The 15067-nt window shown below is 41.6% G+C and overlaps 1 protein-coding gene across 2 annotated transcripts in view; it reads right to left on the reverse strand.

Annotated features, from left to right (window-relative positions):
* Positions 1 to 15067, reverse strand: part of LOC125879618 (protein kinase C-binding protein NELL1-like) — a 455619-nt gene that overhangs the window by 49161 nt on the left and 391391 nt on the right. For both annotated transcript variants that reach the window (XM_049561591.1, XM_049561583.1), the window contains exon 15: positions 14710 to 14805. In XM_049561591.1, the coding sequence (XP_049417548.1) occupies positions 14710 to 14805 (96 nt within the window). The remainder of the gene's footprint in view (positions 1 to 14709; positions 14806 to 15067) is intronic.

A 15067-nucleotide genomic window follows, 5' to 3' on the forward strand; every position in this document is an offset into this window, starting at 1 on the left:
CGAAATGCGAAGCGCTGTCAGTCACAAAGGGGTTCAGCCTTTTAGACAATTCCTGCAATCATCATGCATACACCGAGCGTCCTCTCCCGCCTACCGCTCCATTAGGTCCCGGGGAAGCTGAGCCTCCCTGGAAGTGACGATTTTGTCGCATTTATCCAATGAGCGTCTCGCTTTGCTGCATGAAAAAAACCTGCTCAGCGCTGTCTCATAGGAATGCTTGGAGACCGTCCACCGTGCTGACACGAGAATGTATGACAGGGAGGTCGCGTTTGAAAACTGGTGATAAACAGCTGACGTTTGAACATCATAATCATGATGTGAAACACAACCTAGCGCACGTTTAATGCAATGTAAATTCTTATTTCAGCGTAAATTCAATAGTGCATATTTGACCATTTCTTCTATGAAATTTTAGGGGAAGTTCAGCCTCCCTTGTTGTCTCAGAGCAATCGCCCCTGATAAGCAGTTAATATATATTTTTAAAAGCTTGAAGATCCACTCATTACTAAAAGTGTATGTCATCCAAAAGAGACAATAAAAAGTAGTAAAAAGTAAATGTCAAAGTTGTCACAGTGAAATTTAAGGTGTCTTGATTGATTCACGTCGTCAACTCATATATTGAGTAGCATTACAACTAAACGTTCCACCTTAAAAGTTGCCGGGAGTCGGCACAGTGAATTAAATTATATTTTTCTCAGACTACAGCTGCTGCTGGACACCGCAAAGCATCCTTTATTTTACACAGTTTACTAATATATGTAAAACTCTTCACAGTATGAACAGTGGTAACATGAGCTTCAAAACCAGCCACAACTCAGCCCTGAGCAGAGTGACCGTCCTCTACTGACCAATCAGACTGCAGTGTTCACAGCTCCACCTTTTAGTACCAGATCTATGTGCTAGGTACCCCAACAGAGGGGGGACCAAACATGGGGACGGTACGGAACGGTTCCATTGGTACCATCCACAACTTTTCACAGTGGAAATGGCAAAGATTTTTGCATGTTAAAGTTCCCTAAAGTTGAACTCTACACAAATTTACTTTGCCTGGAAGAAGAGAATCACTCTGGATGATACCAACTGACCTCACAAAGTCACTGAGTGTGAAAAAAATTGCAACAAAGATTTCATTTGATGACTTAATTTCAATTAATCTTGACCTTAAATTTTGGTGCCCTAAAATGGGAACTCTGTGTAAAAAAAGCTTTCATTTTGAATCAAATGTTTTTTTTAGTACAGAGCAAACAACATTTTCTACACCTTCCCTTCTGACTGCATTGCGTCACCTAGGCTACCTGTGATATTTACATCCATTGTTTTTCATTAACTGCAATTAACTTAGTCACTTCCATATTTAGCAGCTTTATGTTGACAGAGCCTCTCTACATCTGCCATCCTTGCCTTTCTTGAATAAACCTGTACATTATGCAGTATTAATTTGTTCCTGAGTACAATGAGCTGCTGTCAGAAATCCTCCTGTTATCAACTCTTTAGGCTTTATTTTTTTGAGATTTAGATACTGTCTGATGTGGTCTAACAAAGTCGGCTACTAAAATGTTGCTGCATAAAAAATGATTTGTGCAGTCACTGCAGGTTGTTTTTAGGTCACTTTGTTTTCTGTTTTTTGTGAATTTTTCATGCTGTTTTTGCCCCAACTAACTGGCACAATCTACGGTATAATCATCTTGATGATAAGGTAAGATGTCAAAAGTCAGATTCTGGTCTTCACTGGTCTTTCTAATGCAGGACTCTGATCCGTTATTATTTCTTGTATATATATATATTTCTTTTTTATGGATGAATATGTCATGGATTATATGTAATTAAAACAACCTAGTTGTCTTAGTTGATTTAATAAATATGTTGCTAAAATCCAGGCCTGACATAGGCGTTCTTTTCTCTTGAGGAGGTAAAATTGAAAACCTGAAGTGAAAAGGTAATCTGTTTGTCTGATCTGAGACCTGTGACAACCCACTGCACCAACTGTAAGCTCAGAAATAACTAATTCCACCAGGACTCTGAATCTCTTTTTATGGAGAGCACATGTTATTTAAAACCCCATTCATCACCCGCCTAGTAAGACCTTTTTATTTAGATGTAATAAAAGCTCATTTCATTCGCACACAGTCAATAATTCCTGTTGCTCAATAGTCTTATAAAGCTATTTGTTAGCTGGTGTGGGCGTAAAAGTGTGTGTTTGTGTGCGTGAACAGCCTTCCATTCTCTCCGTCTGCGGCAGTGAAGTGGACAGGTGACCTTCCTGTGGTATAAAGTACAATGTGCTCCAGTACACACGCACATACACTCCCCATCAATCTTTGTTACAGCCACAGGAAGGAAAGCAGCCAGACAGCATATCACATTTCCTTCTGTTTCCTTCCATTACAATGCAAACGAGAGCACTTAGTACTTTCTGCAGGGCCTCACTTCTGCCCCGACTGTGGATTTTCCCAGTGGGGATACGTGAAGACTTTATGACAGCCTGGACTGTTAAGAGCTGTGAGTTTTAGCTCACGGAGGAAATGGGAAATTAATCCACACATAGTTAAAATAATCCCCGAGCTCTCGGGAGAATCCTCTGGCCTGCTGAGCTTTACATAATTACCCTTATCTCAGCCCTACTAACCTACTGAAACAACATCACGGAAAATGTAGCAAGGGGGCTTTTACAGTAATGTGTCCTCAAACAGAAACAACAACCACTGTTTGTGTTTGTTGCTGCCCGACAGTCTGTGACCAGTAAACGTGAATAAAATTAACAGCCTGCTGGATTAAAGGAGCAATTAAAGTGACCACGGACCACTGCCGAGCAATAATGAATGCATGCAGTGCTGTTCTTTTCATCTACTGATATCTTCACTAACTTTCATCTACCTCTCATAATATGATGTGATACAGTATCAAAGAGCAGAATGAGATTAGGTGTGTGTAGGTTTTCAAAGGATGATATTGCTAGTACATTTGGTGATTTGCAGGCCAAAGAACAAGTTACCTAGACATGTAGGTTACATAGAGCTGTTGTTGTTTCAACAGTGTTTGAATGACCACATTTCAGTGTGAAGCAAATCCTATACACATTTTCAAATAAAGTCACTGTATGTATGTTAACACAGCTATGTGTAAGCTGGACGTCTAAAAAAAAATCTTTTCAAGCAACGCTAACCCAGTTTTATCTTAAACATAGTAACATCTTTTGACTAGCAAATCATCCAATGGGTCAGATCCACCTATCTTTATCAAGGAAGAATACCAATATCCAGCACTATCACCAACCCAATCACCCATAAAAATGTTGTCATTTTACATCTCTGCAAACCATAGATACATTATATTTGTATGTTAATGTGTAGTGAATATGCTGAGACTTAAATGGTAAATGAATGGACCTGCATTTGTATAGTGCCTTTCTAGCACATGCCAATGGAAGCATCACTGGGAGCAATTTGGGGTTCAGAATCTTGTGCGGGATACTTCAACATGCAGACTGAAGGAGCCGGATTCAAACCGCTGATCTTCTAAATGGTGGACGTCCCGCTCTACCTCTGAGCCACAGCCGCACTTAACATATTACGTTTCAACAATGCTTCGATTATCTTGCCAACCCTGTCTCACTCCAAAGTTGATGAAACCGGCGCTTGGGCAGTGTCTTGCAGTGTCAGACACTGATGAAATAAGCTGTCCTTTAACGTCGGCATGATACACGGCTGGTCACCATTACAGTTTAACGGTGCTCTGCAGCGTCAGGAGAAAGACCAAATAGGGTTGGTGGGAGTCAGTTTCATCAGTGTCTGACACTGCAAGTCACTGCCCAAGCGACGGTTTCCTCAACTTTGGAGTGAGACAGGGATGACAAGATAATCAAAGCCGTGGTATATGGGTCCAAAGAACACAGACTTTCTCCCAGGAGAGCAGCGTTCGAGTCCCATAACATTATAAAGCCAAACCCTGTTCTTTTTCCCAAACCCAACCACATGTTTTTGTTGCCTAAATCCAACCACGTGCGTTAGTTGTTGAAGGACAAAACCGTCAATTTTGCATGTTGCACCGAAATAGTGTGTTTATTTTGAAAGAGACTGTATATAAATGGTAAATTTCCTGTGAAAACAGAAGTGTATTTTGACAGAAGACAATGCATGGTACAGGCAGAACTTGACACGGTGTCCCAGAACGTCAACAACCAACGCACCCAGGGTACCTTGCACGTTGTATCTGGACGTGGAAAGTCCATGACCAAATGCCAATACATGACGAGGTTGGAATGAAAATGTGTTGAACTTGTAGTTAAGTTTAGGCGCTTGATGATGGGTGGAAAAAAATGGATTTGGTTTAAAGTACCCAGTTTGGGGGGTGCAATCCTTGCTGGATTAGTAAAACACAGCCCCCCTTGTGGCGTGTATGTGTGTGTGTGTGTGCATGTGCAACTAATGCAACTAGTACTACTACATTTATGGGGAACTGATATATATATTGTCTTGGCACTGGCTATTTGTGATCACTCTGAACATCATTGATCACTGAGATTATTATCAACTAGCACAGCCCTGATGCCTGCATAGCTTCTTCCATTGAAAACCTGTCACACTGAAGCAAACTTGAGGCACCTTGTGTTGCAACTCCAGCCCACCGACCACATATTACCCAGTACAGTGTGTAAATTACACTGACTTCTGTGACAAAGTAGTACTATATCCTTCACCATGTGTGAACTGGGAGTTCACTGTGAGGTCAGCTGTTCTATCTGTTCTATTGTTCTGTTTTATCATTTGGAGTAAAACATTTCAGAAAATAAATCAGAAGAATCCAATAGTGGATCTGTGGCGAGGAGCGGGTCAACGTGAGGGAAGATGAAAAGATCAGCGAAAAGACTGACTCAGTTCCCATCGGCTTTATATTTAGATGCTCTTAACCTCCCACTGAGCTGCAGTGTACACCGCGGAGGAGAGAAGTCAGTGAAGCAGTGATGTGTTTCATTACACAGGAGGGAAGAGCTGCAGAGAGGGAGATGGAAGTGGAGACAAAAGACAGAGACAGATGTACATGAGAGACGTACAGACAGACAGTAAGAGAGTTTGACAGATGTAGAGAAAGGTTGAGAGTGAAAAACAGGGACAAACAAAGAGAACATGTCACGCGCCGAGTTGAAACAAGAACCTTCTGTGCAGCTCGTACATGTTGCCTGCAGCAAGGGGAACTCCACCAACCCTGACGGCACTTTATGAACAATCAGGTATTTTACTTAAATTTACTCACATAACACTTTGACATACATATGACATGTTTTTTTATTGTAGTGGTATTTTTTAAAAATATAAAAGACCGTTGTACATGATGCATAAAGTCAGCTAACAAAGTACGGCAACCTCTGAGTGAATGTCAGGGTAATCAGCAGTAGGGCTGCCACTAACGATTATTTTCATTGTCGACTAATCTGTCAATTATTTCTTCGATTAGTCAACTAATCATTTTATCAAAAAATGTGTTAAAATGTTGAAAAATGTCGGTCTGTCTCGGCCAAACCCCAAAATTACGTCATCTAATGTCTTGTTTCATACTCACGCCGAAGGGTTTTAGTTCACTGTCATGGGAGAGTGTGTAAAGCTGCCAATATTTCAACGTAAGAAGCTGCAATAAGAGTATTTTGGGGTACTTTTATAGTTCTTTTCTAGGAAAAATGACTCAAACCGATTAGTCGACTACTAAAATAGTCACCGATCATTTTAATAGTCGATTAGTCATCGATTAGTTGACCAATCGTGGCAGCCCTAATCAGCAGTAAGTGTAGGTAAGGCTAGGTAGCGCGCAAATGATTTTTTTTCCCTCTGTTGTCCGTCACCAGTATTTTTCCAAGGCTCTATCTAAAAGACGCAGAGTCACTCATGGAGTAGTCTGAGTGGACGGAAGTTCGCTGCATAGATCAGCCTCTCATTGGGCGAAACGAGCCACATGCTAAAGTCCTGCCCTACCACCTCCGGTTGTGTAGCAGTTTTCAAGTGCACCGTTGCTGTGGCACCGCCAAGAACGATTGTGATTGGTTGGTTGAAAGAAATAAAAAAAAGCCGGGGCGTTTTCTTCTCAAATCTTAAAGTGAGAGTCGGCGCAGCCAGACCTTTCTTTTCTTGAGAAAGGTCTGGTGAGCGAGACTACTCATGCAGCAACATTTAATCCACAAAGCTACATTACTTCTTTGTAGCTGCAGCTTTGGTTGTTGACAGCCGACCTCAGCAGCCGAGGACAGCTCACCTTTGGTGGGGTGCCTTTCCTGGACCTCCATGTTGTGCTGTTGGTCATGGTAGCTGTTTCAGACCGGAGGATTGAGGATGTGTTTTTCGCAGTGCAAAGAGTTTTAGTCCGACTACCTGCAGCAGCAAAGTTCTTGTCATATTTCCACCCAACAGAATCAAAGTGATGGGGACATTTCCAGACACTAAAGTAAGCGGCTCCATCTTCCAAACAAGCTTGCTGCTTTGTGACATGCATGAGTAATGCAATTAATATGAAAATGAGTCCGCTGATGTGATTGTTGTATTTCAAGTCAGTAGTGATGGATAACAAATATAAGGTTGTAACGAGTAAATTTTATTAGTAATAAGTTACACTGCTTGTTACTGGAAAAAAGGTATACTATTACTGTAACATGTTACTTTCCAACACTGCCGACCAGTAAAGGTAAATTATATGATTTATGCTCTTAGTTGAAGTGTCACAGTTAGTTCAGCCTGACAACTCTGGCTCATAATATTATTTACATCTCAGCTGACACTTGAGTTCCTTTCAGGGCTTATTGTTTGTGCTTACACTTCAACTCCTTTCAGCACTTTCACTTCAAATGCTACTTCAACCTCTTTGAGTGATTCAACTTCAGCCACAGTTTCATTTGAATTATTACTTATACAAATACATTTCAGAGGCACCCAGCAATCAGCATTTTAAGACATTTACACTGCGCTAAGTATTCAAGCTGTTTTGATATTTTCTCCAGGGAAATCAAGCACATCAATTTTCTTTAAAGAAAAAAAAAAAAATTGCCTGATATCAAACAGGACCGTCAACTCATTATACTCCGTTTCCATCATCAGCCTGACACTGCGTCCACTCTAACCATTTTCCTTAACCAGTCTCTAGAGAGCCACATTTCCCCTTGAATCTAACATCATTTAAGTCCACACTGATGCATCGCCATGAAAACACACCTGATTTGCCGGGGTTTTAAGAGTGGAGCAGGGTGAAGAAACAAACTATGATATCAGGTGATATTGAGAGGACATGTCCCCCTTCTCCCCCTCAAACAAGCATGTGTTGCGACACTACTACAAAGAAAGGCCTTTTTAAATGTCTCTGTTTTCAGCTCTCAGTAAGTTTGTAGCTTCTAACTGAATCTCTGTGGTTTGGAGATGTGTCCTGTTTGTGCTTTCAGATATCTACTTTATGTCACTGTTGTGTAAAGTCAACATTACTGGTGATGAAAACTTAACATTTCTTTTTTTGCTCCCTTAAAATTAAAGCTTTTACATAACAAATTAACGAGGGACTTTTGCTGTGAAGAATTTTACAGAAATTAAATGTATTCACCAAATTAGCAGAACTTTGTTGGCTGGTCTTCTTCCAATAAAAACAAGTTTACCAATACCGCAGGGAGGAAGAATAAAAGCAGAAACAGCCACAGTGAGATGTTGATGAAGACAGCAGGCTCTTACTGCACCTCTGCAAACAGCTCATCTTCAACAGGTAAACTTCTTTTATCTGCCCTGATGAGTGATGGAAAACACTCACAGGAAAATAGCGGTGGACCTTCATATATTTGTGAATCAGCTCCCTGGCTGCAGTGAACTGCTTGGCAACACTTGAAAACAGCTTGACAAAGGCACAAGACCTGCCCATGGTGCTGACTAGCTGATCACAAGTCCTTTCATGTCACAATGCCAGACCAGAATCAGTCAACTCAAACTCGTGTGAGTAGGCGGATTCAAAGGTCTGGACCCAGGACAGTACCCATTTCTAGTGTGATATAAAGATGTGCTCACTCCAAATTAGTCTAGTAATCTGGACAGTATGATTTTCAATATCGTCAAAAGCACATACACCCATCTTTCTACTTAACTCATATGGAGAAGCTGTATTGAGGATGTATTGTATTTAATACACATCATGCACCTCAGGAGGTCAATCAGTGGTGGAGCAGGCTGCTGAGCTGTCAAACATGGTAGATCACATGGAAAGACTGCATGTTTTCACATCTAACCACAAACTATTAAAATAATGGACGAAGCCAAAGAGATGTCACCCACTGGTCTGTGGACTCCTGTTTTGAAGCTTTAAGTTTGGCATAACAGCCACTGCATTCTTAGTTTTTGGGGCTAGAAGTGATGATACTTGGGCAAGAGGCTGGCAGGAAGTGAGGGGTGGATCTAAATAAGAAGCTGAGGACACTATCAGCACTCAGCCTGTCACTTAAAGTGTCCCATCCCTAATATTATTTTAAGCCTTAATAAAATGTGAAGGGGTGACTTATATAAAACTGTACCCCCTGTACAGTTGTCAGAAAGAGGAAAGGCTACAGAGACCAGGACTGTTTTCTGTATCAGGCTGTAAACATGTTTATTTCTGATATAAAGTTGTCCATTTTAACATTGGGATCAATGGGGATCGACTCGCTCCTGGAGCCAGCCTCAAGCAGCCAAAGAACTTCAAAGATCTGCAGTTTTTGGCACTTCCATGTTGGCTTCTTTTTCAGCCCAGAGGCTGCCGCTTTCATCTAACTTGGTGAATTAAGGGACTCGACCAAACCAGAACTGGTGATTGTTGTAGCAGTGGACTAACTAACAAAACAAATAATGAAGGGTTACAATTCTCTCTCTATCCCACTCCCAAGGCTTCCACCAATCAGCTGACTATGAGTGTTTATTCTCCTAGTTGGCCAATCAAACTTTGCCACAATCTCCCTCGGCCATTCATGTTGCCGCTTTCAAACTTTAAATCTGCTCTCCTCTCTGCTCCTGTCTGCTGTTATTTTAGGTGGAATCATTACACCCTCCTCATCCTCATTCACCTCCAGTCACCTTATCCAGAGCCCAGGACGAGCTCATCAAAAACCCATTCCTCTTCACATCTACATCCTCAGCTCCCTCTTCATCTCATCTCATCACCACCACCATTACAACCACCTGTGCCTAAACTGCATACGGGGAGTCTACTACCCTCCCTGAATATATGACATCATGATGGGGTCTAATCGCAAAAGCCTTCTCAGATTTCTCATACTTAAGTGCACATGTAAATAAATTTTCTCTCAGAATGAGTCTCTCCAGATTGAAACATGACAAACTAAGACAGTTTTGGTGAGTTTAAATTTGCTTGCCAAGTTTAAATGAAGTGGGTACCCAAACCCGGTGCTAAATTAGCCCAGGGGCTAAATAATCAAAGACCGTAGTATTGATAAGCTGACATTATCGGTTCTTTTACACATTTTGATTTAATTCATATCATCCTGCAGCCTCTCACCTGCGCTCTGTGCCAGGGCTGAACTCCTCTGCATACACATAGTCTGACATTTTTGAATTAATTGTTTAATTTAGTACACTGTAAAAGCTATGAGAGCTTGTGGAATGTAGTAAACTCACCCATCATGGGTGAGGTGTGTGTTGGGTGATACCTGGAGCCACATGTGTCATATTCTGTACTGTATACCACCGGTGAAATATCAGGAAGTTCTGAATATTTGAAAACTATTTTTCATCCCATTTTAATAAACTTTTAAAATCTAAATATGTAGTTACAGGAAACTGCAGAGTCACTGGTGGCTCAGATGTTCCTCTGTAGCTTCTGCAAATGAGATGTACATGTACAAAGAAATAGTTTGACACCCAGAGACAGCCACCGATTTAGACTCAGAGAGACAGAGTGATTTTGCACTGCATCACATCTGTAGCGGCCTCGGGCAGGAGCCAGAGGGCCACAGGGAGGAGCCTCATTAGCGGGATGACTCCATATTTTGCTTCCTATGAGGGGATGAAGGAGGAGAGCTGCATTCTTCACCTCATCTGCTCCTCACTTCAACACTTTATTTTCTTCTTTGCATAATCTTTTCCTCCCCTCACCCCCTCCTAAAGTCGTTCAAAGAGAAGTTAATTTTGCAGATGCAATGTAGTCAGTTTTCTAAACTGATCCTGTGTTTTGTTAGTCATCAAAATTCAACTCGCAGGCACAAATGTAAAATCTGTGCCAAGGTACAACAGCAAAATGTTACATGGGGGATGTGAAATGTCTTTTTCAGAGAACAGCACAGAGGAATTAGCTTGCCACATTAATTAATTGATAGATATTTGATGCTGTTAATAGGGAGGTTAATCAGTCCTTGGTTGATTGCTTTCATAAAATGTGTTACACGCTGATTTCCACTGATTACCTCTCAGCAGCTCAAATACTTCGACTTTAGAGCACGTCTGAATTAGTTTTAGTATTGAGGATATTTTCTCTGCAACAAAGTAAAAAGTTGTGAGAGAAAAGAAGACGTGTATGGTTTAACTACAGAGTGACATTAACCAGAACTTTTTTTTTTTCTTTTAAATATTTCCATGAAATATTTTGGGGTATGAAAATGCACTGCTTCCAAGTAATTAACTGGCAACGTTCAATTTATGATTACTTTGCTAGTCATTCGATAAAGGTAATAGGAATTTGTGCACATCTCCTCTATGCATGCACACAGCCACACACACGTAGACACACACATTTCTCAAAGAGATCAGAAGGAGCACAGGTTGTCTTCAGTTCAGTAAGTAAAAAGCACATCAGCAGAATTCAGAATTTAGAACCAAACACCAGCAAAAATCAAACCAGCCGTATGTGTGAAAAGTCTAATATCAGAAAGCACTTTGCCATCACTGCTGTGACAAACACCAGCAACAGGGACTGTGACAGTAATGAAATAACATTTTAATTTTCTTTAATTTCACCAGGGGGCACAGACAGCAATAAGATATTTTGGCTGACACTGTCTGCAGTCTCAGTTAGTTGCTGTCTTAGATTGGATCTCTAACATATTTAAAGGAAGACTTCACCCCAACTATGATGACTATTTGTAAGTCAGTTACTCACCCTGTGTTATGTTGAATTTATAAAGAAAATGTTTTTCTGGCATGCCTCAACAGTTGAAGACCAATCCAATAATGGAGACAATTCTTGGAGAATTGAAGTCATAGGGGTCCACATTTAACAACAACAACAAAACTACAGCAAAACATCCATTTACAAACTCTCACACAACCCATGCAGTATAGTCCACGTCTCATTTATTCAGGCTAGAGATACGATGTAATATCAGTCATCAATATCAGCCGATAATGGCTTTCAAATGAATGAAGTCGGAATCTGCCCACATACTTTTTCTTATTTAAGCCCTCTGTCTCTGCGGTCTCATTTTACAGAGGTGCTCAACCAGCTCTCATAGAGCACCACGCTCACATGTCAGCTATCCACGGCATGTTGCCATGGTTTCCGTTTAAAGACCTCCCCATGTCAGCGTGGGTTTCCTCCAGGTGCTCCAGCTTCCTCCCACAGTCCAAAGACATGCAGGTTAACTGGTGACTCTAAATTGGCCGTAGGTGTGAATGTGAGTGTGAATGGTTGTCTGTCTCTATGTGTCAGCCCTGCGATAGTCTGGTGACCTGTCCAGGGTGAACCCTGCCTCTCACCCAGTGTCAGCTGGGATAGGCTCCAGCCCCCTGCGACCCCCAACAGGATAAGTGGGCTGTCACGATAAGAGTATTCATGCAAAATATGATATCAATTCCACTACAGAAGAGACTTGATGATCACTAAAATTAGGTGGGGAAAAAGTGGACATATCTGTATCAGTATCAGCTGAGGAAGTTGTTATACAGCAGCATATCGGATATCGGCAGAAAAATCCAATATCATGCTAAGTACTTTCCAAACAGACAGCCCTTCCCAACAGGGAACTGAACTAAAAATGGAGGTTATGTATGCTCTCATCCAAGCCAGAGTCCATTGATAAAAACAGTCATTTTTAATTGCAGAACAATGGAGCTGCTGGTCTACCACTGCCTCAATCAGGTTGTCTGTTTGTGTTATTGTGTGACTTTGGTGTTTTAAAGGGATAGTTGGGATTCAGCAAAGTTTCACAATCAAGACAATGGTAGACCAGCAGCTCCGCTGTTCAGCTAGGTAAACTTGTTTTTGTCAGTGGAGTCCGGCTTTAAAGGTTTCATTTTTCGTTCAGCTCCCCGACAAATGAAGCTCAGTGTAAGTTCTATCAGGAGGATTTTCTTTGTGCTCATTCATTCACAATTCTCTCCTTCCCACTCCCACTGTTTCCTCTAATCATCTGACTATGGGTGTTCACTCCTCTAGGTATCCAAACAAAATTCACCATGATCTCCATCAGCCAATCAGGATGCTACTGCCAAATTTTAAATCTGCTCTTTCCTCTGCTGTCGTGAGCTGTCATTTTAGGCAGAATTATCACAACCTCCTCCACCCTGTTCACCTCCAGCCATTGGATCCAGAGTCCAGGCCAAGCTCAACAAAGACTCAGTCCTCTACTCATCCAGATCATCAGCACCTCTCCATCTTCACCTCATCTTCACCACCTCTACCAACACCAATGTCTAGATCCCTGTTTGACTATGGATTCATCATCCTCCTTAAATCATACCATCTCTATGGGGTCTAATCACCAAAGAGTTTTCACATTTTTCATTCTTATGTGCACGTTAATAAATATATATGTATAGTGAACAAAACTCCCTCTGCACAGCCGATATAGTGGATCACATGCTGGTCAATCGCAGGAATGTCTTAAGTAACATATCAAAAATAGACGACCGCACACTGAATATACTTTACTGTGAATTTATTGAGAGCGAACAATGCGTTTTCGCCTGTGGCTTCTTCAGGTGATGAGTGAACCTGAAGAAGCCACAGGCGAAACGCGTTGTTCGCTCACGATAAATTCACAGTAAAGTCTATTCAGTGTGCGGCCGTCTATTTTTGATATGTTACATATATATTTAATATAAAACAAGTCTTTCCAAACTGAAAAAGTACTATCTGTTTGGGACGTACTGAGCATAAGACTGGAAAAATACTGGATTATACTGCACAAGTTGTGTAAGAGTCTGTAAGTTTTGATATAATTTAGTTAAATACAGAGCCCCAGTGAATTTTCTCCATTTCTAGATTCACGGTGGAGACGTGAGAAAAACAAATTTTTCTTCAAAAAGTCAACGTAACACAGAGCGAGTAACTGAAATATAAATGGTCATTAGGGAGTTGAGGTATTCCTTTAGATTCTTATTAAATATTATGCAATTTACTTAAGACATGCTACATAACCTAATTAAGTTTTATCACTGTTTACTTTGCCATACACAACATGTAATCTCATGGGAGGGGGAACACTGTTTTTTTTTAATATCCTTTTGCACAATCAATAAAAAATTAATTACAATAGGGGGAAAAACATTCGGTAATTGTTACACTTAATATAATCTGCTCCCTGGTGACTCATGCTTTCAACGGAGCGTTATCCACAGACAACACTAACGTGTGATGAAGATAGGAAATGTATTCCACAGGGACTATGGCAAACACACTTGAACAATCTTCCTCTGCTTTACATATTGACAGAAGGTATTAGGACTGACAGCAATACCTGAGGTCTAAGTGCTTTAAGGCTACATAAAGAGTAATTTATGTCTCCAATAATGTGCACATGTAAGTGTAACCAGGTCTTTAAACGGAAACCATGGCAACACGCCGTGGATAGCTGACCTGTGAGCGTGGTGCTCTATGAGAGCTGGTTGATCACCTCTGTAAAATGAGACCGCAGAGACAGAGGGCTTAATAACAGAAGAGAAGTGAGGTGAGGTGAGAAGAGGTGAGGAAGAGAAATGAGAGGGAAACATGGAGGATGAATGAGGGGAGAAAGCAGAAGAGGAAAGATGAAGACAGGAACAGTGAGGGCAGGGAATGGGAAAGACTAAATATAAAAGGGAGATAAAAAGGAGAAGGGGGAAAGGAGGGGGAAAGGGAGGAGATGGAGAAGATGAGTAAAGAATGGAGGGGACAAAAAAGGGAAGAGGAAAGGAGGTAAGAGTCAGAAAGGAAGTAGGTGAGGACGGGATGAAGAAAAGGGGTGAAATAAGAGAAATGAGAGGAGTAAAGCACTGGAAAGGATGGAGGATAGGACAGAAAAGAGGCGATTAGAAGCCAGTAAAAATGGAGAGGAAGAGGGGGACATGAAAATAGAAGAGGGAGGAGGGGAGAGGAAGGTGAGGGGGAAGAAGAAACAAGGAGAGGAAAAATGGAGAAGGAAGAGAGGAAGGAAAATGGAGGTGGAGATGAGAGAAAGGGGGGAGTGAGAAAGGAGGAGGAGAGCTGAGAAGAATTAGCTGTCCTTTTCTACAGCTCTCCTGGGTCCAATTTAAACACAGGGCTTTAGAGATGAAGCGTGAAAGCGTGTGTGTTTTAGTGTGTGTGAGGGTGTGTGAGAGAAGAGAGAGGGAGCGGGAGAGAAACAGAGAGACGAGGGGCAACTGCTGAGCCCTCAGACCGACCTAATGACCATTCCTCTGATGTCACTTCTGAAACTCGATAAAAACAATATGACGCTCCAGCTGAGCTTTAATTAGGAGCGACAAGCGAACAAGCCGGGGATGTGAGGGGTCAGGCGGGGTCCTCGGGTCTTACCTGTCTCACAGCGGCGTCCTGTGAATCCTGAGGGACAGACACACGTGTTGGGAGACACACAGGTCCCGCCGCTCCTGCATCCCTCCTCACAGAAAGCTGGAGAGACAAAGAGAAATGTATTGGTTTGGTTTGTCTTCATATCCTGGATACCACAGCAGCAGCAGCAGCAGCAGCAGCACAAAACAGCAAAGCACACACTTTTTTTTGTCATTCACACTGATGTGGATGTGTGTTTGTACTCAAAATGTGGAGTGCTCGGGAGCGACCTGATAAAGTATTATCACAAGATCTGAAATGGCAATCCTGTGCACCTAAAAGAGGCACTTCACATCAACTGATACACCGCTCAAAACTGTAA

The sequence above is a fragment of the Epinephelus fuscoguttatus genome, linkage group LG2 (genome assembly GCF_011397635.1).
Source record: "Epinephelus fuscoguttatus linkage group LG2, E.fuscoguttatus.final_Chr_v1".
Taxonomy (NCBI): Eukaryota; Metazoa; Chordata; class Actinopteri; order Perciformes; family Serranidae; genus Epinephelus; species Epinephelus fuscoguttatus.